A 26,003-nucleotide genomic window follows, 5' to 3' on the forward strand; every position below is an offset into this window, starting at 1 on the left:
TTTATACTCTAGATTAAGAATGGAAAAATGTCATTTATGTTATTGAATACGTGTATTACATGTTATAATGCCATTTATTTGATAGATGAAGGAGAACAGGGCTCTAGGTTGCTGACGGCTAGCTGCCTTCGGAGATAAAGAATTGTTTTTCTCTTTGCTGTTTTTATGATTACGTAAATCCTGTGGTTTAAAAACAAATTATATTTGTTTCTCCTCTTCTTGTTTTACCACTGGATTAGCTTGTTCAGAGCCATATCAATGTGGGCTTGATATGTGATGTTTTAGAATTTTTGGAAGTGAACAAAAAGCTTACCATATTCCTAGACTGTGTTGAGTTCTGCTGTGACAGAAAACACAGAGGGCAGCCTCTCTTGTGCTAAAATATTTAGGCAAGTGTTCAGATTGCAGTTTATCTTTTTATATTCTTTGTACTGAAATCTGTGGAAGATGAGCCTTGTGGATCCTGACAGATTCACAGAATCGTGTTACAGCCAGTTTGTCCAGTTACTCCCACTCCAGAAATTGTGTTTCACTTTCAGAAAATTGGATTAGGTTTGTAAATGATGAGATTGATTAGAATGATGACTGGTTTGTCTTTTGGGTTGTTTTCCTATGATTATATGTTTGATTTATTTTATGACAATCCTAAATCAAAATCTTAATTCTAACTCAAAATCAGATACAGGATGCTTCCATAATCTATCAAGTGACAGTACTACTCTGGCAACAGAATAACAAGTCTGCAACCCATAGTTAGGGTGAAGACATTCATTCAGCATACAGGCATCTCTGGAATAAATTGTACAGCATGTCTGATGAAAGAATTATTATTTATTTCAAAATAAAGCCCTTGTAAACTAGCATTGATTTCAGTTCATATATGATAGCAACAAAGGATGCAGTTAGAATATACATGAGGAAAGAGTTACCTGATTCTTTTGATTCTAAAGGTAAGAAGTTTGTCAGGTTTTACAAGTCTTTGTCAAGTGTAATTGTTCTATTCTTAGAACACAATTCTTCCCACACGTTTTATATCATGACTTGTCTACGCTTAAAAGTTATTTGGTTTTATTATAATTGGAGACATAATGATAATACAAGGGGTGTAACCTACAACTTGTCACATACATTGTGTAATATGAGAACATTTGAATTATGTTATCTACATTTGTGTCTGGTTAATAACAATTTTGCTTGTCAAGCATGTCACTCTATCTTGAAACAAAAATGCATGGTTGTTGCGATGGCATGTGCAGTCTTACCTGGCAGTTTAGAATAGATAAAGAATATTATGGGCGTAGCTATATTAAGAAGCCAAGTGAGTCCCCTGTACTAGACATGAACTTTCTTCTTACATAAATTGTAATGTATTAATCAAATGTAGCTGTTAGCCTGATGATTCAAATGTGGCAAAGAGGGTTTTAATTGCTGGGATTGTCCAAGAATTGCTATTATTGTTGCGTCCAGACTGCATTCTTCATCAATTTGTTGTTCTACAATTTGTGTGGTTTATATGGGCAAAACACACTTTGTATGCAAAACCAACAATTTACTATTACTGTAATTGAAATCTTAACTGTCAAATGAAAGAATTCTTATCAATAGAGTTAAAGTTGATATCTTCCTGGTACTACCTAGTATACATCCCTTTTTCTGTGGCAATATGCTTACCCTTTAACTACCCCTCTGCATGCTAAGATTAATGGTTGACAAAGGGTTACAGCAAGATACCACCATCACAGGTGTTAATGCCTGGAGAAGTATGATGATTGCTGGGGGGCTCTCTACTCACACTGAGTCCACTTGCAGCTATTTTTAGTATGCTTTCTAGTACAGTCTACACCTTATTCGTTCTTCATTGGTTTCAATTTCCATATTACATCTGAATTTACTACATACGGTGTGTTTTACATTTGCTGCGTACTTCTTCAATACTGTCATCCCATGCTCATGATCCTCTTTGCTATATTTTTAATCTAGGGTCAGGGATTGTTTATTCTACACAAAACAGCTATTTGATATTACTGTCTGTTAGAGCAATGCATCAGGATTTTAACGATAGCTGTTATGCCACACAATCGTAGAAAGCTAAGCTAAAATGGAAACAGACTAAGGAACATTCATCTGATCGTTTGACAACTACTGTTTCAGCTAAGATAGAACAAAGCTCTAGGCTAGCACAGGCAAGTCTAGACAAAGGGAGCCTGACGAGCCCAAGCCTTGAGGTCTTGTGGATTTAGTACAAACTCTGTGACATATTCCTAATAGTGGCAATACCATATTTCTTGGACTACAGGTCTGCAATACTTCATCAGAATTTTTAGACGTCTGTGACTAAGGTTCCCTTATGTGTCTAATTTACAGGTCCTGAGAATATAAGATTTCTCCTCTGTTTTCATTTACTTCGTTCTCTGGTTTACAGGGTTTCCCTGCAGTTGTGCTTTTATTGCTTTATTTCCACGTGGCAAAAGATCTTGGACTGAGTTTTGAAGATCTCAGTTGTTTTTTACTGATAATGAATGCCTGTCAGTAACATATTTAATTTCTGAATGTGGCAAATAAGGATTTCTTTATATGGAATAATGCAACTCTATTTTGGGTAAATTTTATAAAGCTTTTTCTGGATGATATATTTTAAGTTGTCTGTATAGGTAAAATGTGTATGCATAAAGCAGGTCAACTATTCACTATTACAGAGGAAATTGCTTATTTGAATTTTTGTTCTCTGGTTATAGATGCATTAATTGCCCTTTCACAGTTGTCCTGTTTTGAGCGACATAGGACTAATTTATCTTCTAATGCTTGGAAAAACTGCACTTTTAGGAGACTCTAGTGTTGGAACTCGTGAAAATGTTTACTTTATAGCCATCTAGGCTATGTGGGATTTGAGGTCTCAGTGTTTTTGAGCCTTGCCAGGTACAGGGATGAGGAGGAGCGAGACCCGGGCTCTTGACCCAGGCTGGACAACAGGATGATTTCATATCACAAACATCACATTCTATATAAATTAGAAGGTTTGCTGTGTAGTCTCTCTCTTCCTTGATGGCGTCAGTTCAGAGAACTTCTTGACCTGCCACTGGACCCCTGAGCCCTTCTCTTCCTCCTGAAGCCGTTGTGCTTGCAGCGTCCGACATTTACTGTCCACTGCTGGGAGTGCACAGCTTCCTGCTGGTAGAGTTGGCTGAGTGTAATCCTTGTATATTTTGTATTAGTATTGGGATCAATACTGGTTCTTTAGTGTTATTGTTAATTATTTAGTCTTATCCTGTTAAATCTGTTTATGTTTCAACCCTCATATTTTTTTGTTTTCCCCTGATTCCCCTTTCCGGGTGGGGAGGGGTCATTGGGTGGTAGAATCATTGCCTAAATGCCAGTAAATTTTTATGGGTTTCTCAAACCATAACAATAGCACAAGTTTTGATTTTTGGTTTTAGCAATTTCATTTGATAGAGGGGGACTGGTGAAAGGAAAAGATGACTTAGTGTCGTATCAGTTCTTCCATCTCAGGCTTGAGGAGGCTTTTGTGGAAGAAGGTTATTGCTTCATTGGGATTTGATCTGTTATTAAAAAGCCCTGAATCAATATTCTCATTACAGGAGTAGATTTCTTTGTGGGGAGGCAGGAGGTTGTATGAGACAGGGTAAGACAGATGATTTAGCCCTCTCCATTATGATGTGACGGCTTTATCATGTTCTGTTGTGTCAGTATTAGTGTATGTGGCACTTCCCCTTCTCCCCATTGCTTATGATAAGAGGCTGCAGCAATGCATTGGCTGAGATAAGGCCTTCCCTCAGTGTTAGGCAAAGAATTCTGTTCTCTGTAGATTCTGTGAAGCTCACTATCATCTCTAGGACCTCAGGATTATACTACAATCTTAAAGGAGTTTGAGGATATTGTTCTGGCATGGAAGACTTTCCTGACTTTCTTGACTTTCTACCATATTGCAATACCATAGCATTATCATGAGCATTAGCTACTCTGCATAAAATAATAGTGTATCTTGAAATATTTATTTTCATCTAGTGCTTTTCATATTTATATCCCAGGAAATAATACCTTAGTTAATTAAGTACCATAAAAGGCTAACTTTCATTATAGAGATGACAGTGAAAGTGCCTGCCTGCTAAACTATTTAGGTAATCCATACCAAAACCCACAAGAGTAATTCTGACGTTATTACTTGATGAGGAAGATAATAATTATATGTTACTTGTTTGAGTTGGAATTACAGATAAATATCAAAATTGACACTGAATGGTGTTCTTGTTTGAATTAAGATACTATTCTTGTACAGCCACTGTGAAGGGATGCTAATATTTCAAGTTACAGTATCCATCTTCAAGTAAAAAAAATAGATTTATGTGCATTTGGCCCAAGACTTGAATTTTCCAAGTTGGTGCTAGTGGTAAGAATTCAGTAGTTAATTATTTATTTTGCAAGACACAGAAGTTACTGGTATATAATTTCAAGTTAAAACCTAATTTAAAACAAACACAAACTGCACTTGAGTTAAGTTGTCTGGACGTCTAACCTGATTTGAGAATTTGTATTTAAAGACACTTTGCATTTCTTAGTTCCTGGAAAAGGAAATAAATCTGTTTGGGGTTTTTTTTTACTAAAACACAGAGTGATGGAATAATTGTTCAATAAGGCAGGTATTTCTAAGACATGAATAAAACCAGTATAAGTCTGTAAGTGACGTTTTCTAGGCAAATATAAATGTGGGAAAAGTAAGTCTGTCTCATCAGCTACTTGCTTAAAGAAAATTTGGGGCCACGGTCAGCCTGTGTAAATTACTGAGACTCTATGGGATGGCAGGAACAGTGATTTATAGTAGTCGATAGATCAGATTCTTGACATTTACATAGAAGCAAATAATAGGTGCTGCTGGGAATGATTATGAATGGAATAAATGATTTCCCATGTGTGCGTGTGCAGACTGAAAACTAAAGGAGGACAACAACAAGGCTTACTCTTTCTGTGCCATTGTTTCTGTTTGTCTCCTTTCTTCAAAGTGTCAGGGTCTTTTGAGGAAATGAAAGTGTCTCTAAAAGTTACGCTCAGTAACATTATATTAGCGTCTGTAATATAGCGCAAGACATTGCACTTAATTTGTGTGGTAATGCTGGGGTTTACTGAATTTAGAAATTAGTTATTTTCTGGTTTCAAGTGCCAAAAAATATAATTTTGTTAACAACTTTATATCACAACTGCATATGTTTTATTTCTAGCATTATATTTTGCAAATCGTTATAAAATGCATGTAAGCAATAAGGTATGATAGGTGATGTCTTGAACTACTGTACCTTGCAATCCTAGTCTAACTCACGCTGGTCTCATTAATTTCCAGTGTGGGATCCCAACAATGAACACATGCTCTGGGCTTAATTAATCTAAATTGAATTCACACAGTGCCTGACTTTGTGTGACTTGCTGTCGGGGTAAACATCATCTAGTTTGCACAGCCTTCTGGAAACTAGGATTCTGCAGCCTAATTACTTAAACTTCAAACTTACTAGTAACTTTGAACTTTCTAATGAAAGGTGATCTTTATATGCAGCTGCTGAAGAAAAGAGCTAGGAGTGCCTTTACAACCTTTGGAATGGGAAAGAACTGGTTATATGATATATGTCAGATTATTTGAGAAAGTATTGCATGTTTGTGCTACAAGTGCTATGGAGGAGAAGGTGATCCCTTCCTTATTTCAAGTTATCCCTTGTGTGTGGATATAACATCATATTTTCCTCTTTGCTACAGTTTTATGTTGAGGCATCATGTTACAGTATGTAATGACCTTAAAACTTTTGAGTCACTGCTTTCCAAAACACCATCTCATCCGGATACATTTTTAATTTCCAGATGAATTAGTTTGTGTTTTTATTAAGTTAAAAGGCTCTTTGCTAAATTGCAATTACTATTGCATGTAATAATAATGGTTTTATCTCACTTTTAATTGCCCTGTTGATCTCTGTTGATAAAGGTTTGCTTAATCATCTCCAGTAATCAGGTGTTCTAGAAGAACCTGCTGGTTGTTGGAACAAAGGGAAGAGTGTGTTTATCTTGGAGTGTGACCCATTGGTGTACCCCAATGATTGCTCTTGATCCATTGATACAGAGTACTGTTACAAGCAGATGTAGGTGTTCTGATGCAATCAGTCCTTATTTAGGGACTATACATGATATACAGATCTAAAAAAGGTAAAAACAAACAAGAATTTCCTTTTCTCTCCCTATTCCACACCAAGCCCATGACTTAATTTTCTTGTGAAATTTTGATCACTCTCTAGGGTTTGCATTTCTTCAAAGAATTAACCTCTTCAATACCACTTCTGCAAGTCAGATTTGTTCTCCTAACGTCTTTTGGACAGTCTTTTTCCTCTAGCTGCGTCTATTTTTACTGTCAACAATGGCCTTCGTCCTTTTGTTCCTTTCCTTACTGATAGCTGATAATGTTATCAAGTTTTTATTTCTTCTTTTGGGAGAAATTGCGGTGTTCAGACCTGTGACAATAATTTTAATGAACTGTTTCTCCAGAGCTTCCATTCCTGTATTTTCCTAAATTTTCCTCTGCTGCATAGCACTGTTTACATTCTGTAAATTGTGTGATTCTGAGGCAGATGCAACACCAGCTCTGCTAGCAGTTATCTTCCTTATCACAAGATAAACAATATCACAATGTCGCGACAACAACAGCAGTATCACAAGGTATCACAATGATACCTTGGCTTTACAAAACAGATTAATCGGGACTTGCACAATACCTAAACACATACATATGTTGTTACAATGCAACGATCAACTGATTTTAACTCTCCAAAAGAAATCTTAATAGATTAACTGTCTGCTAGAGCATTAGTCCCTAACAGAACTATTTTGCTTTTTTTTCAGTAGATTGCAAGGCATTTATTTTAGATTAAGTTTCTTGCAGCTGATCTTGAGGCTTTTGAAATACTCAAAAAGGAAAATGTTTAAGTAGTTTAAGGAGAGGTGAGAGCAAATACATAGTATGAGGCTTATGAAACATGTAGGATTTTAAAACTAAAGTTTTGAAGTTTCTGAAACATGATAGAAGGTTTCAGTAGGTGAGTAGTTTGTTAGGGTAAACTGGTTAATGAGGCGTGAATGTTTCATAGTTGAAAGTGATTTTAAAAATGTTACTGTTGCATACCTTTAACTTCTTTCATCTTTTTGACCTTTTTACAAGTCACAGTTCTGTTTTGGTTTTATTTCTTAAATGCATTTTTTTTTATCATAACATGAATTCATGCCCAATTTTGAATTCCTGAAATACCAGTGAACTCAGAATTTCAAGCTTCAACTGAGAGCTTTAGTGAATTTAAAAACAATAGTTAACATAGTAAACTTGAACATCGGACTCTCTTGGCTGACATTTGTATGAATTGTTTGCAAATTTGCAACATGCACATTATCCAAAATGTGTAACATCTGACTAAAATTCAAAATTTTATTGTCAGATTTAAAAAAGTTAAACAGATGGAGCTTTATAGATTGCTTTGCAATATGTTAATAATTGGATGAGCTCTTTCTGCCTTGTTTCCTCCATTTCAGGTAAGACTGACAAATTTTTCTGTAAGGTTTGGTGGGTACTTGGTTTAACATCACTGAATTAGTTATGTAGTGCTTTGGGTTGATTAATTGTTATTCTCTGAGGAGGCAGGGATTGTTTGCCAATCTTACTTAATTTGGTTATAGCTATTGTAGATACATCTCTAGATACATAACATTTCCCTCAGCTAAATGAACAATACAAATAATTTCTTTTCCTTTTGTTTTCTTTTCTTGAAGCCGATCAACAACTTATCCTTACACAGAAACCCAGATGTACAGCCAAAACACTGGGGGAAATTATTTTGATACTCAAGGAAGTTCTGCACAGGTGACAACAGTGGTGTCGTCTCATAACATGGTGGGCACTGGAGGGATTCAGATGGGTGTCACAGGAGGACAACTCCTTAGCAGCTCAGGAGGGACCTATCTGATTGGCAATTCAATGGAAAATTCTGGTCATTCAGTGACTCATACAACGCGGGCCTCCCCAGCGACAGTAAGTATTTCAGACTGATGCAAAATCTTTGAGACTAGTTTTTTGATCACTCAGATGTTCTTGCAGACTGACACCATTTTTGTGACAAAATGTATAGCAATATTATGTTGTCAGCACAAGTACTATGTAGTACTTTTTATAAAATAAGAAATATATATGTAAGTAAGATACAGGAGTAAGAATTCTGTGAAAACTTAAACATGAAGGTAGACCTTTCCCTTGACAGCCTGCAAATAATTACATTTCATAGGTTAAATTTTTGCATTCAAGTAATATTAGGGAATGCTTACATAATAGTTTGTCTGAGCTTAATATTTGTCAGGTTGGGAACTAAACCAGCCTCCTTCAACATTTTGTATTTTTTTCTGAAAAAAAAAGAACACAGTGTTTTTAAGTATAACTATGTTAGACGTAAATGTTAAATAATGTAAGTTACAGATCTTTAACTTCCCTGCGTTTGTTCTGTTTGTTTGCTCAATATGAGTGTAGGTTTGGTAGCTTATTTCAAAATATTTCAAATTGTTCAGAATACTGAGGTTACTACCTTTTAACATTTTTTTCTTAATTATCTGTGGTATGTCTCCAAAGCCTATGCCAGATTAAAAGCTCATTGTGGAAGTGTCTTACAAGGCTATGGGAAGATACATACTTTACAACTGTTATAGATAATAATTGTGGGCTCTTAAACACAGAACTTTCCCTTAAGAGCTTACTCAGTCAGCCTTTATTTCAATTAGGAAAATGGGTTTATACCTAGTTTAGCTTTTCTGCATAGCCTTAGTGAATACTTCTGCCTAATTCTTCTGGCTATTCTTGTCTGGATATAGAGATTTGGAAATAAGAGGGATGAGAATTGTGAAACATAGGGTAGGAATAGTTGAAAAATACAGTAAAGGAGAGAAAACATAATTTTTAAGGGGGTTGGTATGGATAAATAGAAAATTTTTGTAACAATGTAAAAAATTAGTATTTATTCCAAAAACTGTGTAGCATGATTTTCTGAGAATAAAAATTCAAAAGAGTCATAATTCATGAGCAGTATAAATATCAGTAACATAGTAGTAGCTTTCAGATAGCAACAGAGAATTTTATATTTTAATTACAAAAGAAAAAAGAATGTATATTAACATTTGCCTTTATTTTACGTGACTTTAGTAGAAAAACTGTTTCTGAAAAAAGGAACATTCCTCTTCCAGATTAATTTAATTAAAATCAAGACTTTAAATTGACTATTTTCTTTTTTCCTTTAAAGTGCTCTTTCATTTTACTTATTTGGAAGATATTTCATGGAGCTTTTCACCTGACTTTGTGATCGCCAAGCACAGGCAAAACAATTAGTTTTCTATAGGCCTAAGTAAGGAATAGGTCTTCTAGATGGAAAGAAATTTGAAAAGTAATGTTTCTTTAGATACTTCAATGGCACTGGTATTCCTATGTTTTCTTAGTTGTTTTAAATTGTTTTACAATGAAGTACAAATATTGCCTCTTTCAGAGATCATGCTAATTTTCTCCTTAGTGAAATAAGAACAAACGCATTTTTGTGTTTTGCATGTCATGCTGTAAGTTTTGTTTTATTCACTGGCAGCGGAATTCAGTCAGTGGAAATGCTTAACTGAATGTGGAATCAAATGAGGATTAAGTGCATCCAGTAGACGCAAATAAAGAATAGTAGACTTACTTTGAAGTTTTATATCCTAGAATTATTTGAATGATATCAAAACTCCATGCTGTATTTTGCAAAGTAAAAAGCGTTTTGATTTTTTTGCCTCAATTAGAAGTAAAATTTGCCAAAATTTAACAAAATCTAAAGTTCATACCTTCAGTAACGTCTTTCTCTGGCTTCACATGTCAATAAAGCAGCCTGGTTTAGTTGCTCCAAGTAACTTCTATACTGCTGTATCATCTAGCCTTTAAGAAGAGAAAAAAATACTGCTAGTTAAATGACAATTATTAAAGTGCATTATTAACACTAAAATAGTTTCCTTTGTTTTTTAAGGTGCTATTTATTTTGTGTAGTATCGTTCTGTAAGTGTGAGATATTAGAATATATTAGAAGTACATTTCTTGCTAAGAAGTGGGACACAACGTGATTTTAGATTTTATAATTTTAGGCTCTTGGTGTGTATGGTTCAGCTGAAATGTTCAAGAGTCAATTGAAACACAAACATTCAGCTTAAACTGTAATTTTAAAGCACAAAATCTATTTTAATTTTACTAGAGGGCATAATTAAACTATGCAAAATAGAGCAATGTAATATTTCATTTGGATTGCACCTTAGATAGGTAGAGCTTGTTTCACTTGTGATCCTCATTTAATCTTTACCATCATAACTTTTTTCGTCTTTGTATAGAGAATTTATTGAAGTCATCAAAATAACATGTATCCAGGCTGGTTTGCTAGTATAATACTCAGAAAATATTTCCAAATTTTGAATTAGTTTGGAGATTTTTCATATGGAGACAAAGTATATAGACAAATTATATAGAATTTACTTACTAACATATGTGGTCATAACAAGCTCTCTTTACTTTCGCCATAGAGGTACTAGTTCTGTTTACTCTTTTCACTGATAACTTGTTTTGTTGATCACAAATCACTGATCAAATCATTACCTTCTGCAACAATCAAATTAATTGTATTAGTGATGTTATCTATTTCTGATACATTTAGCTTAAGTTAAAAGAAACAAACAAAACAGTTTCAGGTTAAAAATCTAATGTATAAAAGAAGTCCATTTTATTAACTGTGTCTTAGATGAATTAGATTTTTAAGTTTTATTTACTTTTCACCAGGTATGCTATTTGGTTTATACAGAATTCAATAGAAGAGACTCAGAGGCTTTTTGCTTTAAGTCTGTCTTCACTTTATTTTATTTATGGTTTAATGTACTTCTGAGTTCTGCTTCAGGTTTAATAAAGACCTAATCTTTTGCTTGTAACATTTCATTCATTTTTCTGTCAAACATTCATACAAGAAAGCTGTCCTGCTTAAGCTATAGCAGGCAATAGCAGTGTTTTTGTAGCCAAAATATTAAGAATTATGTACTATGAAAACTATTCCAACATATATACAGTAGTGGTTTATGTTAGTATGCATGAAGAGCATTTGTTAGCATTTTCTGTACTCATTTTATTTCCATTGATTTCATTGCTTCTTCACATTATATCCTTTGCTGGCCTACTTCTCTACCAACTAAAAAGGATCTTTTTCACTAAAACAAAAAGGCATTCAGATTATAAGACCTTCTATATAAAATATTCGGTAGATAAACAGCTTTCCAAAATGACCTTTTGTATGTGAATATGCATGGATTGGTCAAGAATAAATTGTGATTGCATTGAACAAGAAGTGATTTACCCTAGCTGGATGTCTTGTTTAAAATATTGAAAACAATTTCAACAAAATGTTGAAACCTGTATGAAAGAGTTGTCTGTTTGGTTTATTGGCAGCTATCATTAAAGAAGGGGCAGCTATATTTAAGACACTAACTAGAAAATTAGATTGCTGTGATAATAATGAAATCTAAATTGCCTTCCGATTTTTTTTTTTTCATATGTAAATGTCTTAAGGACTGTTCTTGTGATAAAACAGGATTATTGGATTGTCTAATCAATCTATTTCCTAATATCATAAGGTTAAAAAATACATATAGTTTCTAGTAATAAGTGTGTTGTTATGCTTGTCAGCCAGTGAGAGGCTCCCATGTATTAGTTTTGTTTTCTAACAAGCTTTATGACAGATCTGCAATTACAGTTGTCATTCATCAGTCATCACCAACCATAGGAGGTCTCCACTCATACTGTTGCAGAAATTTATCCTATTTCATTGCAAACCTAGATGTGCATGAAAATAAAAGCAAAATTAATACGGATGTAATGTATCACCACAAGTTATTATTTCTGGTAGTATGCAAAGTGTGGAAAATTTGCTCTTAACTTGAAAGGAAGGATGGTACCTACCCAAAATATGTTGTAATTAGTGGAGGGAGAAAAACAACAACAAAAGGAAGTAAGAATGACCAGTATAAATTACATATCCCAATAATATAATTTTAGTGGAAGTATTGTAATACTTTTAAGAAGAAAAAGTAACAAATGTTGAAATGGTCCATTAAAGGTGGAGGGGTTATTATTTGGAGAATGGTTTGAGATGAGTTTTTCTTTATTATTTTCTTTCTTGGTAGAGGATTTTTTTCTTCCTCTATTCCCCAACTTTTCTGGTAATTTTTATTTAGGTGGATCCTTCTTAGCATAAAACAAACTATTTCTGATCAAATCAAAGATGCACAGGTTTTTATGCTACAAAGGATTGTTTGATCACTTTGTCTGACCTCCTGTAGAGGCAAGACACTTATTTATGACTTCTTCCACTGAGCACAGTGACATCTTTTGTGAAAAAAGGCATCCATTTCCAAATACAAGAAGGCAGATAATATTTTTTTTTCCTCTTTTAAATGACTCCTAAGAATGGTTAATCACTGCTACTGCTAAAAGACCACTTACGTTGTATGAATTAACTGGAGGGGTGGGAAGTTTAGAGGATATGTGGATCTTGTACCTTTATGAACTTCTGCCTTCAAGACTTTTCCTCCTGCTTTGGATTCTTCTTCAGAGCTGTGGAGCATCATGGCTTCTCCCTCTCTCTTCCAGAGGTTTCAGTCTAGCAATTTGCCCAAAATAATTTAGGTCTTTGTCTGTGCCTCTGAGTGCCTTGCTGCTCCACTGTAATGTCTGGAATTGAGACTGTGCCCTTTTCACAAAACAAGGAATGTGGGGAAAAGGGAGACTGACACTAGCAAGGTCTGCCACACCTACCCTGTCTGCATTCTGGTTTCACCTGCCGATGCGCCTTGTTTCTCTTCTGATACAGTCTGGCTTCAGCGTTCGGTATTGGCTTTTGTTGTGTTTTCTGCCTAAAAGCCCTGTAGCACCTCATAGGCTGTTTCCAGTTTTGGCAATTGAATATTTATCCTGGTATTTGTGTATCAAAAATCAAGATGTAGTCTTGTTGAAAACTCCATTTATTCCAATGTAGCATTCCAATTACTGGTGAAAAAGTAAGAAACGCAATGTTTTTTTGTTTTTATCATAACATATTAAAAATAGGTGTCTTTGAATCTGTGGGAAGAATTTCTGTTAATTCCTAATGCATAAGCTGGGTGCAAGATGACTTGCCACTGATGTTCTCATAACAGTCTGATTATCAATGGCATAAAGGCATCACCTTTCTAAAGGACTGGATTTTTTTGTTTCTGATTAAATACACATTTATACTAAAATGGCTACTCTGCCTCTCTCTCTAAGGCTGTCTTGCCATAAATATTTTCAATTTGGTTTTAATAATAATATGAACTAAACTTTCTTTTTAGTTTCTCGTTTCTGTTTTCCTGGTGTGAGTAACTCCGATGTGCTTCCATGTGATTTTCAGTGTTAGGTGGAATGTATAAGTTCTAGAAGTCCTTATAATCAGCTAGACAAGGGATTTTTTGGTTTTTTTTTTTTTCCTTTAAGTGTTTTTAGCAAATATGGAGAAAATGACCTCAAAGAAAAAAGTTTAGAATCTGTTTGAAGATGTATATAATAGAGTTGAGGTATACAATTAACTGGATAATCCAGGGGGAGAGATGGTGAATTGGTCAGTTTGGCCATGTGTTTGAGAACTTCTAGCAAGGAAGATGAACATGGTCAGCAATGTTTCATTTGAAGATTTGTGAAGGAGAAAGTAATCTGACCTAAAATCCAGACATGTTGTATTTTTCTAGCCTGTGGCTGTTGGGTGTGCTTTTTTACCCTATGTTGACTCCATATATATTCTTTTGTAATCACTGGAGAACATACTATATTCATTAGTCAGTATGCACACCTTATGTACATGCAGACTAGTGGAGGTGTGCTTTTCAGTGGGTATTTTGACCGGTATCTGTTATGTATATTAAATTTGGATGTTATATTTACAAATTATCCAATTTTAGGGAAAAACCCGCACCTTTTTTCTAAGTGCTTAAGGTTTATCAGCATTCTTTTAAGGTCAGCATATGTAAAATACCACACTTATTTTACATCTTTTTGTGGTCTGCTTCCCCATATTTACATTTCTATCATTCCAACAGATTTAAAAAAAAAGTATCTTTCTTTCTGTATTCCTAGTACTGCTTCATTCTCTTGAACAACATTTTATAGAACCTGTTTACAGGTGCTGCTGCAGCTTTGTCTGTTGCGAGGAATACAAATTGTTTAAATTCAGTTCTTCCAGCTGTGAAGGCTAAACCCAAGTTCTCTTAGTGTGGTCAATACTATTTCATTTTCAGGCTTCTTTTTCCTGGGCAAGCTTCTCTGCTTAACACAACCCTCTAACATAAGTTTCACAAAACAGTACGACATATATGAAATCCTGAAACAGAATCGAAAGCCACCATAAGTAATGCATGTTTGTGGCATCCTAAAAGAGTGAAAGTGTGACATTTTGAAAAGCCCTGAGTTCATTTATCTTCTAGCTGCAGGTTATTTGTGATGTGTATACGCCTTATTTAGGTAAGTATAGTTGTCACCAGTACCCAGGATTTAACTTGCTACACCAAATTAATCTTTCCTGTACACATATGATGAACTAGTAGTTCCTTCATAATGGAGCATGTGATGAAGGCTCCTTTAGAATTTCACTTCCTTTAATCCCTGAAAGGGCAAACCTTTGGAAGTGGATAAAAGGCCTTGTGAATGGAACGTGCCTGTGCAGATAGAGACAGGAGCTATCTTTTTTGAATATGATGGAACAATGTATTGAATTTTAAGATGCCACCTAAAGTTGCCTGCTTCGCTGCTGGTGGAGAGCGGTCTGCAGGTGCAAACAGGTAAAGAAAATAAATTGAAGGATATCCAGATTAATCGCAAAACCTCAGGGCTTAAACTTCTGCGGACTGTTTTCTTTATGCCCTGACCATCTCAGAACAACTTACTATAAATACTTTGTGTTAATTAGTTGAATCGTTAGTTAATTAGTGAAATCGTGAAAAAGTCTATTGCTTCTTCCTAAGAGGAAGGCAGTTTTTTTCAAAGTGGTTTGCGATAGGTATTTGCTGTGTCTATGCTATACGCATCTGAGACTATTATGCATAATTTGTTTATCTAGTAACATGTTAATGAACACTAAGACATAAACTAGCAAGAACAGTTAGTAACGTCCAAATCAGTAGATCACATAAAGAGTGAACATTATAGGATGCAAGTACTGTGATCAGACTGTCGAATTTTTTAACCCCAGAGAAATACCCTTAATCATTAACAACTGTGTCAGAGTATAAGGCAGTATTTTAGTTGGCAAACAAAGTATATTGAAGGAGAATCATAGTTTTCATAGGCTATCATGCTCTAATTTAGGGTCTGCCTATGTTTATGTTCCTATACAAACTGATTGTCATTCCCACCAGTAGTTTAACATGTTTTAACATGTTTTATACGTGTTTTAAACCAGCAATGTTTAACATGGTTTAGTTGGAGTTGCAATGGGAGTGATAGTGTACATTTCAGTTATTAGTCAGGACATTTTAATAAATAATGGTTTTAGTCTTGTTAAGAGAAGAATAGGAGAAATGTATGACTGCTGACATATTAAAATAAATGAATGTGTAATTCTTGTTGTCATTTAGCATTTCAGGTGTATATGTAGTTAGTTGTGCCTGGAATCTCTCACTGCTTATTGCTAAAAAAGCAAGGCTATCAGTCTTTTTTTGTATTCATCCAGAATATAATTTTAAATGTTAAAATTATTTTCTTATTTTTTCCACAAAATATCATAATAAAACCCACTACATTACCTATGTAATTAATTTCTGTATGTGCTTAAATGCTATTTTGAATAGAGATGAAATTACGTTCAGTTTTTCTAGAACCTAAGTAAAAGTCCCTTGTCAAAATGTAGAACTTAAAAGCTTGAAGGAACAGATCCTTCAGATAAACAACTTTTTACTCAGGTAGCTGTTACTCCCTATACACATGGTATTCTGTGTCACAGAGATCATCTTGAAACCTCAAAAGCTTGGAATAAGAGAATAGAATAAACTATTTCAGTTGGAAGGCACCTACAGCAATAAGCTATCCCAGCCGCCTGACCACTTCAGGGCTGACCAAAAGTTAAAGCACATTGTTAAGGGCATTGTCCAAATGCCTCTTAAACACTGACAGGCTTGGGACAGTGTTTGACCACCTTCTCGGTAAAGAAATGCTTCCTAACGTCCAGTCTGAACCTCCCCTGACTGATGCAGCTTTGAACCATTCCCACGTGTCCCATCACTGGATCCCAGGGAGAAGAGCTCGGCACCTCCCTCCCCTCTCCCCCTCCTCAGGAAGCTGCAGAGAGCAATGAGGTCGCCCCTCAGCCTCCTTTTCTCCAAACTAGACAAAGCCTCAGCTGCTCCACATAGGACATGCCTTTCAGCCCTTTCACCAGCTTTGTTGCCCTCCTCTGGACGCACTCAAGGACCTTCACATCCTTCTGAAGTGATGGGGGCCCAGAACGGCACAGAGTACTCCAGGTGAGGCCGCACCAATGCTGAAACGGTGGGACAATCGCTTCTCTTGACCGTGTTTGATGCACCCCAGGATGCAGTTTGCTCTCTTGGCTGCCAGGACACACTGCTGGCGCCTACTGAGCCTGCTGTCAACCAGCACCCCCAGATCCTCTCTGCAGGGCTGCTCTCCAGCCACTCCTCTCCCAATTCAGACTTGTGCCTGACATTTCTCTTTGTCTCAGCTGCAGAATCCAGCATTTCAGCTTGTTAAATTTCATCCCATTAATCATTGCCCAATGCTCCAATCTATCTAGATCCCTCTGCAAGGCCTCTCATCCCTTGAAAGAGTCAACAACACCTCCCAGCTTGGTATCATCAGCAAACTTGCTAATGGTGCATTCAACTTCTGCATGCAGATCATTTATAAAAATACTGAACAGAACTGGCCTAGAACTGGCCCAGAACTAGCCCCTGAGGAACATCAATAGAGGAAAAGAAGAAGTAGCTGGAAGTTTTTGGAAAGGGCAACATGAATGATTTGGTGTCTAGGAAATCTGTCTTCAAATTAAATGTCTTTTTATGCTCAAAAATAGGTAAGAAGTGATTGTACAGCTTACATAGGAGGAAAGTTTCTGTCATTAAAGAGAGATGTATCTGTCAGATAAAGCCTGAAAGTTCATTTTATCAAAATTTAGATGAGAAAAATGAACAAAATAACTATTAGTAAGAACAATTTCTCTTGAGAAGCTTGCCTTAGTAGAATATGATGAAGACACATTTTAAGTATAGATCATGTATCTTTCTGAGTTTGATGAAGTAATTAACATGTTTTAGTGGTGACCAAGACTGCCTGGCTTATGCTATGCAGTAAAAGTGAACACAGATTCATTGTCTTCAATGGCCATACTGCTGAAATCTAGTTCTAAAAGAAACTCCAGCAACAAAAACCCCCAAAACAACAAAAAAGAAACAGTTGATTTGACTCATTGATTTGGCACCGTCCCCCACAGCATTCTCCTGGAGAAGCTGGCGAATCATGGCATAGACAAGTGTACTCTTCGCTGGGTTAAAAACTGGCTGGATGGCCGTGCCCGAGAGTTGTGATTAATGGGGTGAAATCTTCTTGGCGGCCGGTCACCAGTGGTGTCTCTCAGGGCTCAGTTTTGGGGCCAGTTTTGCTCAATATCTTTATCGATGATCTGGATGAGGGGAGTGAGTGCACCCTCAGTAAGTTTGCAGATGACACCAAGCTAGGTGGGAGTGTTGATCTGCTTGAGGGTGGGAAGGCTCTACAGAGGGACCTGGACAGGCTGGATCGATGGGCCATGCCCAACGGTATGAGGTTTAATAAGGCCAAGTGCCGGGTCCTGCATTTCGGTCACAACAACCCCAAGCCGCGCTACAGGCTTGGGGCAGAGTGGCTGGAAAGCTGCCCAGCAGAAAAGGACCTGGTCATTAACATGAGCCAGCAGTGTGCCCAGGTGGCCAAGAAGGCCAGCAGCATTCTGGCTTGTCTCAGGAATAGCGTGGCCAGCAGGAGCAGGGAAGTGATGGTGCCTCTGTACTCGGCACTGGTGAGGCCTCACCTCGAGTACTGTGTTCAGTTCTGGGCCCCTCTGTACAAGAGGGACATTGAAGTGCTGGAGCGTGTCCAGAGGAGAGCTCCCAGGCTGGTGAGGGGTCTGGAGACCAGGTCATATGAGGAGAGGCTGAGGGAGCTGGGCATGTTTAGCTTGGAGAAGAGGAGGCTGAGGGGAGACCTCCTTGCCCTCTACAACTACCTGAAAGGAGGCTGTAGAGAGGGGGGTGTTGGCCTCTTCTCCCAGGTGAATAATGACAGGACCAGAGGAAATGGTCTGAAGCTGCATCAGGGGAGGTTTAGATTAGATATTAGGGAGAGTTACTTTACTGAGAGAGTGGTCAGGCACTGGAACAGCCTGCCCAGGGAGGTGGTTGAGTCACCATCCCTAGAGGTATTTAAGAAATGTCTAGATGTGGCACTTCAGGGCATGCTCTGCTGGCAGAGATTGTAGGGGTTTTTTTGTGTGTGTGTGTGTGTATGGTTGGACTCGATGATCTCAAAGGTCCTTTCCAAGCATGAAGATTCTATGATTCTATGATTGCATAGCACCAAAAAGCGAGGGATGGGTGTTATCTGTAATGACACTTTTCTTTTCAAGTGCAATTACTACTGCTTTTTAATAGACTGGTTCTCTGAACAAACAAGACCACAAGTTGCAGGAACAAAATGAGAGAGGTGCAGTAGTGGGAATGAGCAGCAGGAGGTGTAACTTCAGTGCTATAGTGGAAAAAGTAACCCAAGATTCAGAATTAGGATTTAAATGTGTGTATGGTCTTCATTGTTTGATTGTAGCATTATGTTAAGTAGGGAAATTTTATGACTATGTTATATAGTAAGTTGACCTTACTATAATGATGTTTTAGGCTTGTAGTTTTTATCATGCAGCACGCTTTTAAAATTTGATCTTTCCTGTGTGATTGAATACTTGACCTCATAGTATTTTCTACTGAAGCAAGAAGAAATCAGAATATTAAAAAAAAAATTACTGCCATGTAACAGTATCTTTTCTTACATAGAAAATGAGTATTTTTAATATTGTGTTTTTTATGAAAAGGCTTTTATAGCTGATATGAAACAGTTATAAGAGAAACAAGAAGTAATTCCTCACAGTTGTTACCATAAAATACTTGTCATTTGCCCTGTAAAGAAGGGAGAAGTTAATTTTATATTTACAGTAAATTCAAGTATCAACTGTAGTATTTTTCAGTTGGTGCTATATAAAGAATGAATTCAGCCAATATTGATAAATCATGCCACTAAAATTATGGATAGGACTGTGATATTTGAAGTAGGACAGGGAGGGCTCATTTTAAAATGTCTAGGTGGAGAATTATAAGTGTTTTTAAAAGTACAAGTGGTGGTTTCCATTGCTTTCATTTTGGCCATTAAATGTAGCTAATTAATTGCATGCCTTTTCTTACGGTGCATCCCATTATCTTTGTCATTTTCATTGTTGTTTTTGCTCTTCTAGCTTCCCAGTTAAATTACATTTAGGTTCTGGTTTGTTGTTTTTTTTTCTTTTTCTTTAATGATGATGTTACTGAACTGATCAAAATGTCCATTGATATTAAAAAAGAAAAGAATGGAAATGGATGTGAGAGTATTCATACATTTGCATTTGAAGTAATACTACTTTGTATTTTAGGAGTGCTGTGGTTTCTTTTACTTTTTAAAGGCAAAATTATTGTGAACAAATCTGCTTTTCCAAAGGCTGGATCCTGCAGTCTGTATAACTCCTGACTTTCCATTTACTTTGGCAGCTGGGGATATTCAAAGGGTGCTGGCAGCAGTAAGGGTGATGTCCGGTCCCAGTGAAGCTAATGGTGGAAAACCTATTCGATTATTTGGCTTTGGGATTTGATTCTGTGATTCCAGAGAGCTGAAGTTTTGTTTCTAATTCAGATCTTAACTGCAAGCTGTGCATATCTCTTTCTGATATAGTTGGAGGGAAAACATATGGAGGCCTTTCTTAAAATTCTGTTTAGGGATTTTAAAATATTTTTACTTTATTGATGACTTTTTTGTTCCATCAGGGTTATTTTTGTTTGAATGCAGCTCACCAGTAATTTTACTCATTTAATTTCCTGAGCAGGTTGGAAGGTAAAATGGACTTAAAGGCTGTGATCCTGCAATATAAATGCAAGCAAAAATGCCCTTCTGACCTGATCGGGGAGTTTTCTATTCACTGGGACTCTGAAATGAGGCCTTTTAGTAGAAACATATGCCCTAGCCAGAAATAAAGCAGGCATTTCTATTGATCTGTAAGCAATCTGTCAAAACTTCTCTGATCAGGCTTTTTTACTATCTCGTCTTGAGTCCTTTTTTTTAATGACATCTATTATCAGATTGAAATGGCGATTGAGACACTGCAAAAGTCTGATGGTCTGTCTACTCACAGAAGCTCTCTTCTCAACAGCCATGTAAGTTGTCTCTTCTTCACATACGCTCTCTCTTGCTTGTTCTGCATGCTTAGCCTGCCTCTAAATGTTTGTTTTATTTTATTACTACTTTTTGTTCTTAATCTTCTCATCTTAGTTGCTTGTAATCTTCTACTACATCTCCCATGGCTTTATTTTGTCAGATGAAATGTCTTTATGGTATATTGCAGAGTGTTGCCTGTTTCCTATGCCCTACACCTGTGTTACGATAAGTTAACACATTTTACTGTCTTGAGGATTATAGTGGAAATGTCAAGATAAAGTACAAATAATTCTGAGGCTTCTGAAATTTTAAATGAAGTTGTATACAAAGAAAGGTCTGTGTACCCTATATTAATTTGGGGGCATGTGAAGAGGAAGAGAAGAAACAAACAGCATGCTTAAATGTCTTTAGATTATTTCTAGGTGTTTCTTAATTTATTCTGAATAATTACTAACTTAAGAATCCTAAAGATCCTTATGATGAGCTGGAAAAAAAAAAAGAAAGCATTATCTTAATTTGAAGTACACTAAAATGTCTTATTGGTTTGCCTTTTGCTGTGTTGTTACGCTGCAAATCTTACAGTTAAGAACTTTCCATGCACAAAGCTAAAAGATATTTGTCTAAAAACATGGTCTCCAAATATAGCGATAAATCCATTATCTGTAACTTTAAAATAAAGGAAAAAGGCCCAGAGTTAATTTTAAACTTATTGTATAAATAATATTGTTGCTTTGTAAGTTGCTAGTCTTTCTTGAAATGTTTTTTTTTCTGTTGGTATTTGTGGTTTTGTATTTTGCATTTTTGCCATGATGATCAGTTTGTATTCATCTTACCTTTTTTTTTTTTTTTTCTCAGCTTTACTAATTATATAAATTCAAATTCCTTTATTGTTTTACTGAAGAAATTTAAATTTGGTTTGTGGTCTTAATGTAAGAATATGGTGGTAGAGGCTGTTCCTCAGGAATCGAATTAAAAATCTGTTTTAACAGGTTTGGGTTTAGGTTTTGAATTTTTTCTGTTGTGTATGATTATGTCAAAGTCAAAACTAGAATAGTTTTATGGAAATCTTAAGCAAACTTTTTTTTCTTTAGAAAATACCAGAATTGAATGACAAAAATCATATTACAAAAAGTTGTACAAAATGTTATACAGCAATACACCTTGGATGTTTATGAAATAATTGTTTTGAAGATAAGACAGTATCAAAATGATTATTTAAGTCATAATAGATAGTATTAGATAATATCAGAATTATTATTTAAAAATAATTTTTAAAGGAACAATAACTTTTTTTGGCAAAGTGTCAGAAATTTATGTTAAGACTTGAAGTGTTGATACGTTGTGTCCTATTATGAAGTCCAGAATCTTGGTATAAAACCAAGAAGAATTACAAGACAAGCTGCTGTGCCCCAGTAAACTATGTTCCACTCATTCCTGGTGCTATGCACTGTTCACAGTGTGTTCCTAACAATGAGATTTGCATCAACTGTTAAGTGTTATCATGATATTTCTTTCTTGACTGTGAAGGTGTTTTCAAAACTACTCTGATAGGGATATATCTTTGTGGGGAAAAAAAAATAAATCTTTGTGCATATTTTTGTGGCAGTCAGTCTTTCCTAGACTTGGTCATTTTGGACGAAGGTAACAATCTAGATCAAACTTACTGAATGTTTTGCCCATTTTTAAAGCAGTGCTTATTCTCTTTAAACTCAAGTAAGGACAGTATGGAGGAAGTTTAAGTGTCGATTTAGCCTTTGTCTCTTTAACCTGTTCTTGATTTTGACATGTAATGGTTTGGTTTGGCATTTATTAAAATAATTGTGCTTAACAGATTTTAAAACAGAATTCTATATTGTGTGTTTAATTCACTTTGCAGATGATATATTAATTTGTGGGAAAATACTAGCACTGGGATTGGGACTTTAGCCCTGTGATACCTCCATGAGGTTTTCTGGGATATTTTTTTCTTTTTTGCTTAAATTCACATGTGCTCATTTTAGGGAGTTTGTCATTTCTCCTCTGTTTTTTTTTCTTTCCTGATTTATTTCTGTGTGAGGTTGACTTAATTAATTGATAGTTGAATGCTTTATAAACATTGCAGATTGATTGGAGTCACAGTCAATTTAACACGTCTAACTCTGGAAACATTTCAAACCTTTACACATCTTACACATACAATATGGTCAGTACTACGAATTAAAAAGGCAGGATTCAAACCTGAATAGCTTAGTTTTAGAATTATATTTCATCTCAGTAGGAAAAAAAAAAAAAGTTGTTCACAGTAGTTTTATAATGTTTTGAGGTAATTTTGCTTTTAAAATCATATTAACTACACTTTTTCTTCCAGACAGTAATCTAGCAAGTAATGACTTCAAGCCTTTGCTACTAAGTAACTCCACCCACGAGCAAAAGTTCTTATATTGCATTTATCTTTTGATATGGGTTTTTTTGGTGTTCAATAATGCAAGTTATGATTGAAGTAACATCTGTTAGAAATTCACATAATTAATGAAGTGCACTTGGAGTGATTCATAATAGGTTAGAAGCCATCTTGAGGAAAATATCTTTAATGTTACATACAGAACTTAATTGGAAAGTAATTATTTTTTGTTTGTCAGTCTTTTGGGATTGACAAAGTTTTTCCCCTTGGGGAAAACAGAAATACTACATGTTCCTTATCTCTTCTGATTACATTACAGATTTAATAATACATGACAAATGTTATGTAAATGTCTATAATATAAATATAGATGTAATAATAGATTTTAAATAGAGATAAAATGCAACAATTCAAAGATATAATTACCTTTGTTTCTAAGCCCAGACAGGCTTATGTCAGGTTATTAGCGAAACAAGTATAATACATGCAGATAAAAGTTAATGTTTACAATTATACTTTTTCTGCAGCTTTATTTCAAAATGACAGATCGCTATTTAGAAGCACTTCTGAATGTTAAGATTTTAAAAATAATGATATGATAACTGATATAAAGATGATGAACTGTACTTTTTCATTTTGTCTATTTGAAATGCAAAAATGACCTGCATACTTCACTAAAAATTTTATGTCTTGGAAGCATTTACGTCTTCTGTATATTTTTCTATAGCTTATGTCTAAGAAACACGGAAAAATTATGGGTATGATTTCAATAAAAAGCAAATATGGAAATGGTGTTTTAATGTTCTAGAGTAAATTTTGTAGTAACGTGTTTGTATTGGTGAATTTTCACTGTAACTAAAACACAGCTTTAAATTTAATATATGTTATCACCTGTACTTTAGTACCTAATAGTTTTGTGATAAAGAAAAGGCCAGGACCAAAACATTTTATGGCTATTGCACACTAAAGTTCTTTGCATGATAAGTTATACTGAACATTGATGGAACAGAATTTGTGCACTGCTCTAACAGAAAATAATTCTGCAAAGGAATAAGTAATACATAGACCATGTATATCTTTTATTGTCACTTAATACTTTGTGTTTTGGTTATACTAGTTACTGCTTTGCTGGACTAAATTAAAAATTATTACACATTTGTGTGAATATCTAGCTCATCAGAGTAAACGCTTGTGGAGGTCTTGAAGTCAGTGTCCTCAGTTTGCATTTTGACTGGATAATCAAATTAAATCCTGAGTTTTGGTAAGGTATCTTTAGCCTAGCAAGCTTGAATATTGACACTGTACTGCTTTGGAACAAATACTTAGGAAAACAGAGAATAAAATTCAAACAGAAAATGAAATTTGTGAGTCCTTCAAGCTGTATTTAAAGGACAATTACAGGGAACTGAAACTATGACTGGGGAATGATAAGGAAAATGTTAGCGTATCAAAAAACTAAAACAGTGGAATTTAAATGCATCCTCAACCTATATTATTTTTGATCGACTTTGTCATTCTCCTATACTGTTAAACCTAGGGTTATTAAATTGTCCATTTTATTTTTTTATATATTAATGACAGCTAGAGGTGTTTCATGAGTGTGCACTACTTGGGAAGTCCAGTGATGTTACATAAAAAGTCTTTTCTTGCATGTGTCTAAAATTACCTACCTTCCACAATTACGTGAAAAGATTAACGCTTTTCCAGGAATCTTGTTCTGTTCCTCCTGGAAGTCAAAGGCAAACAAGCTACAACTGAAGGGCATTGTGCCTGTAATGCTTTATAGATGTAGCAGTTATATTTGATGTTTTCTAGGCTGCTTTTTGACTTACATGCAACAGCTTTTTTCTTTTGTGTATCTGAGAGTAAAAAATATCTTGTGGTTTTTAACATTAGGCAAAGAAAAACAGTATAGTATTCCAGGTTGACAAGTACATTAACTTAATTGTGTTAACCCAAGGAGTTTGTTTTCTGCAATTTGTGTTAATTACATTCATGATTACTTTATTTCTTTGCAGTACTAACAGTTTGTCTCCAAAGCATAGATACCTTTATCAAGTATTGGTGTGTGGTACTGAATCAAAAATATTGTAAGAAGTGGACACTTATCTGAGGTCACAAGTGCAATGAGTTCTGCTATTTCCTGGTAATTCAGAAGATCCTAAAGCACTATGGTATAGCTAGTGTTTAAGGAATCTCTGAAGAAGGAAGTAATTGTTTAATAGACCTGAAGAGTGGTTTCAGAACTGTCATAAGTTAATGTTTTATGGCTAAGATATTTTTTAATATAGTAATAATTTTTTTTTCTATTTTGTATGTGATATAGCTTCAATGGCTTTTAGACAACTATGAAACTGCAGAAGGAGTGAGCCTTCCAAGAAGTACCCTTTACAACCATTACTTACGCCATTGTCAGGAACACAAGTTGGATCCAGTCAATGCCGCCTCCTTTGGAAAACTCATACGGTCAATCTTCATGGGATTACGGACCAGAAGACTTGGAACTAGGTTTGTGTTAATGAAATACTGAACTATAATAGAAAATACAAGTGATAATTATGAGTAAGAAACTTGTCTCCTAGTCAAAAAGTAAGTAAAACCTGTATTTAAATATTGCAGTGGTTTTCTGTCAGTTCTGTCTCTTAATGTTAAATGTTTTTATGCTTTTCCAGGTGTTATTATACTTTTACTTCTGTTTTTGACTGTGTGTCTACATTGTGATAAATACACTGCAAATTTTTATCAGTACAAATAAAACATAGCTTGTTGTTTGGAAATTATTAAGAATTGTGTTTCTCTGTAACATAAGTTATGGAGAAACTTATCCACAGATAAGTTGTGTTTATTTGCATTTTATTTCTATTACTCAAGTGGATTACAAGTTAAAATGCTGGATAATACTTGTTTAAGAGAGTAAATTAATTTCCCAAAGGTGTTAAAATGACAGCCATGTAAAACAGGTATGACAGGAGAGTCAGGCCTGATTCATCGGTATTATTTTCCAGTCAGTGTAAATTGTAAAGTAAGTGTAATGTGGATGCATAAAACTAG

General features: G+C 35.2%; 1 protein-coding gene across 8 annotated transcripts in view; it reads left to right on the forward strand.

Moving 5' to 3' along the window:
- The window catches only part of RFX3 (regulatory factor X3), a 141,037-nt gene that overhangs the window by 83,830 nt on the left and 31,204 nt on the right, over window positions 1-26,003 (forward strand). For 7 of the 8 annotated variants that reach the window (XR_008463750.1, XR_008463751.1, XM_054185173.1 and 4 more), the window contains 3 exons: window positions 7,807-8,065; window positions 20,497-20,571; window positions 25,279-25,460. Coding sequence is in view for 6 of the 8 variants with exons in the window: in XM_054185173.1 (XP_054041148.1) it covers window positions 7,807-8,065; window positions 20,497-20,571; window positions 25,279-25,460 (516 nt within the window). In the remaining 2 variants the exon portion in view is untranslated. The remainder of the gene's footprint in view (window positions 1-7,806; window positions 8,066-20,496; window positions 20,572-25,278; window positions 25,461-26,003) is intronic. The other variant, XM_054185176.1, reaches the window with a different exon arrangement.

The sequence above is a fragment of the Rissa tridactyla genome, chromosome Z (assembly GCF_028500815.1).
Source record: "Rissa tridactyla isolate bRisTri1 chromosome Z, bRisTri1.patW.cur.20221130, whole genome shotgun sequence".
Classification (NCBI taxonomy): domain Eukaryota; kingdom Metazoa; phylum Chordata; class Aves; order Charadriiformes; family Laridae; genus Rissa; species Rissa tridactyla.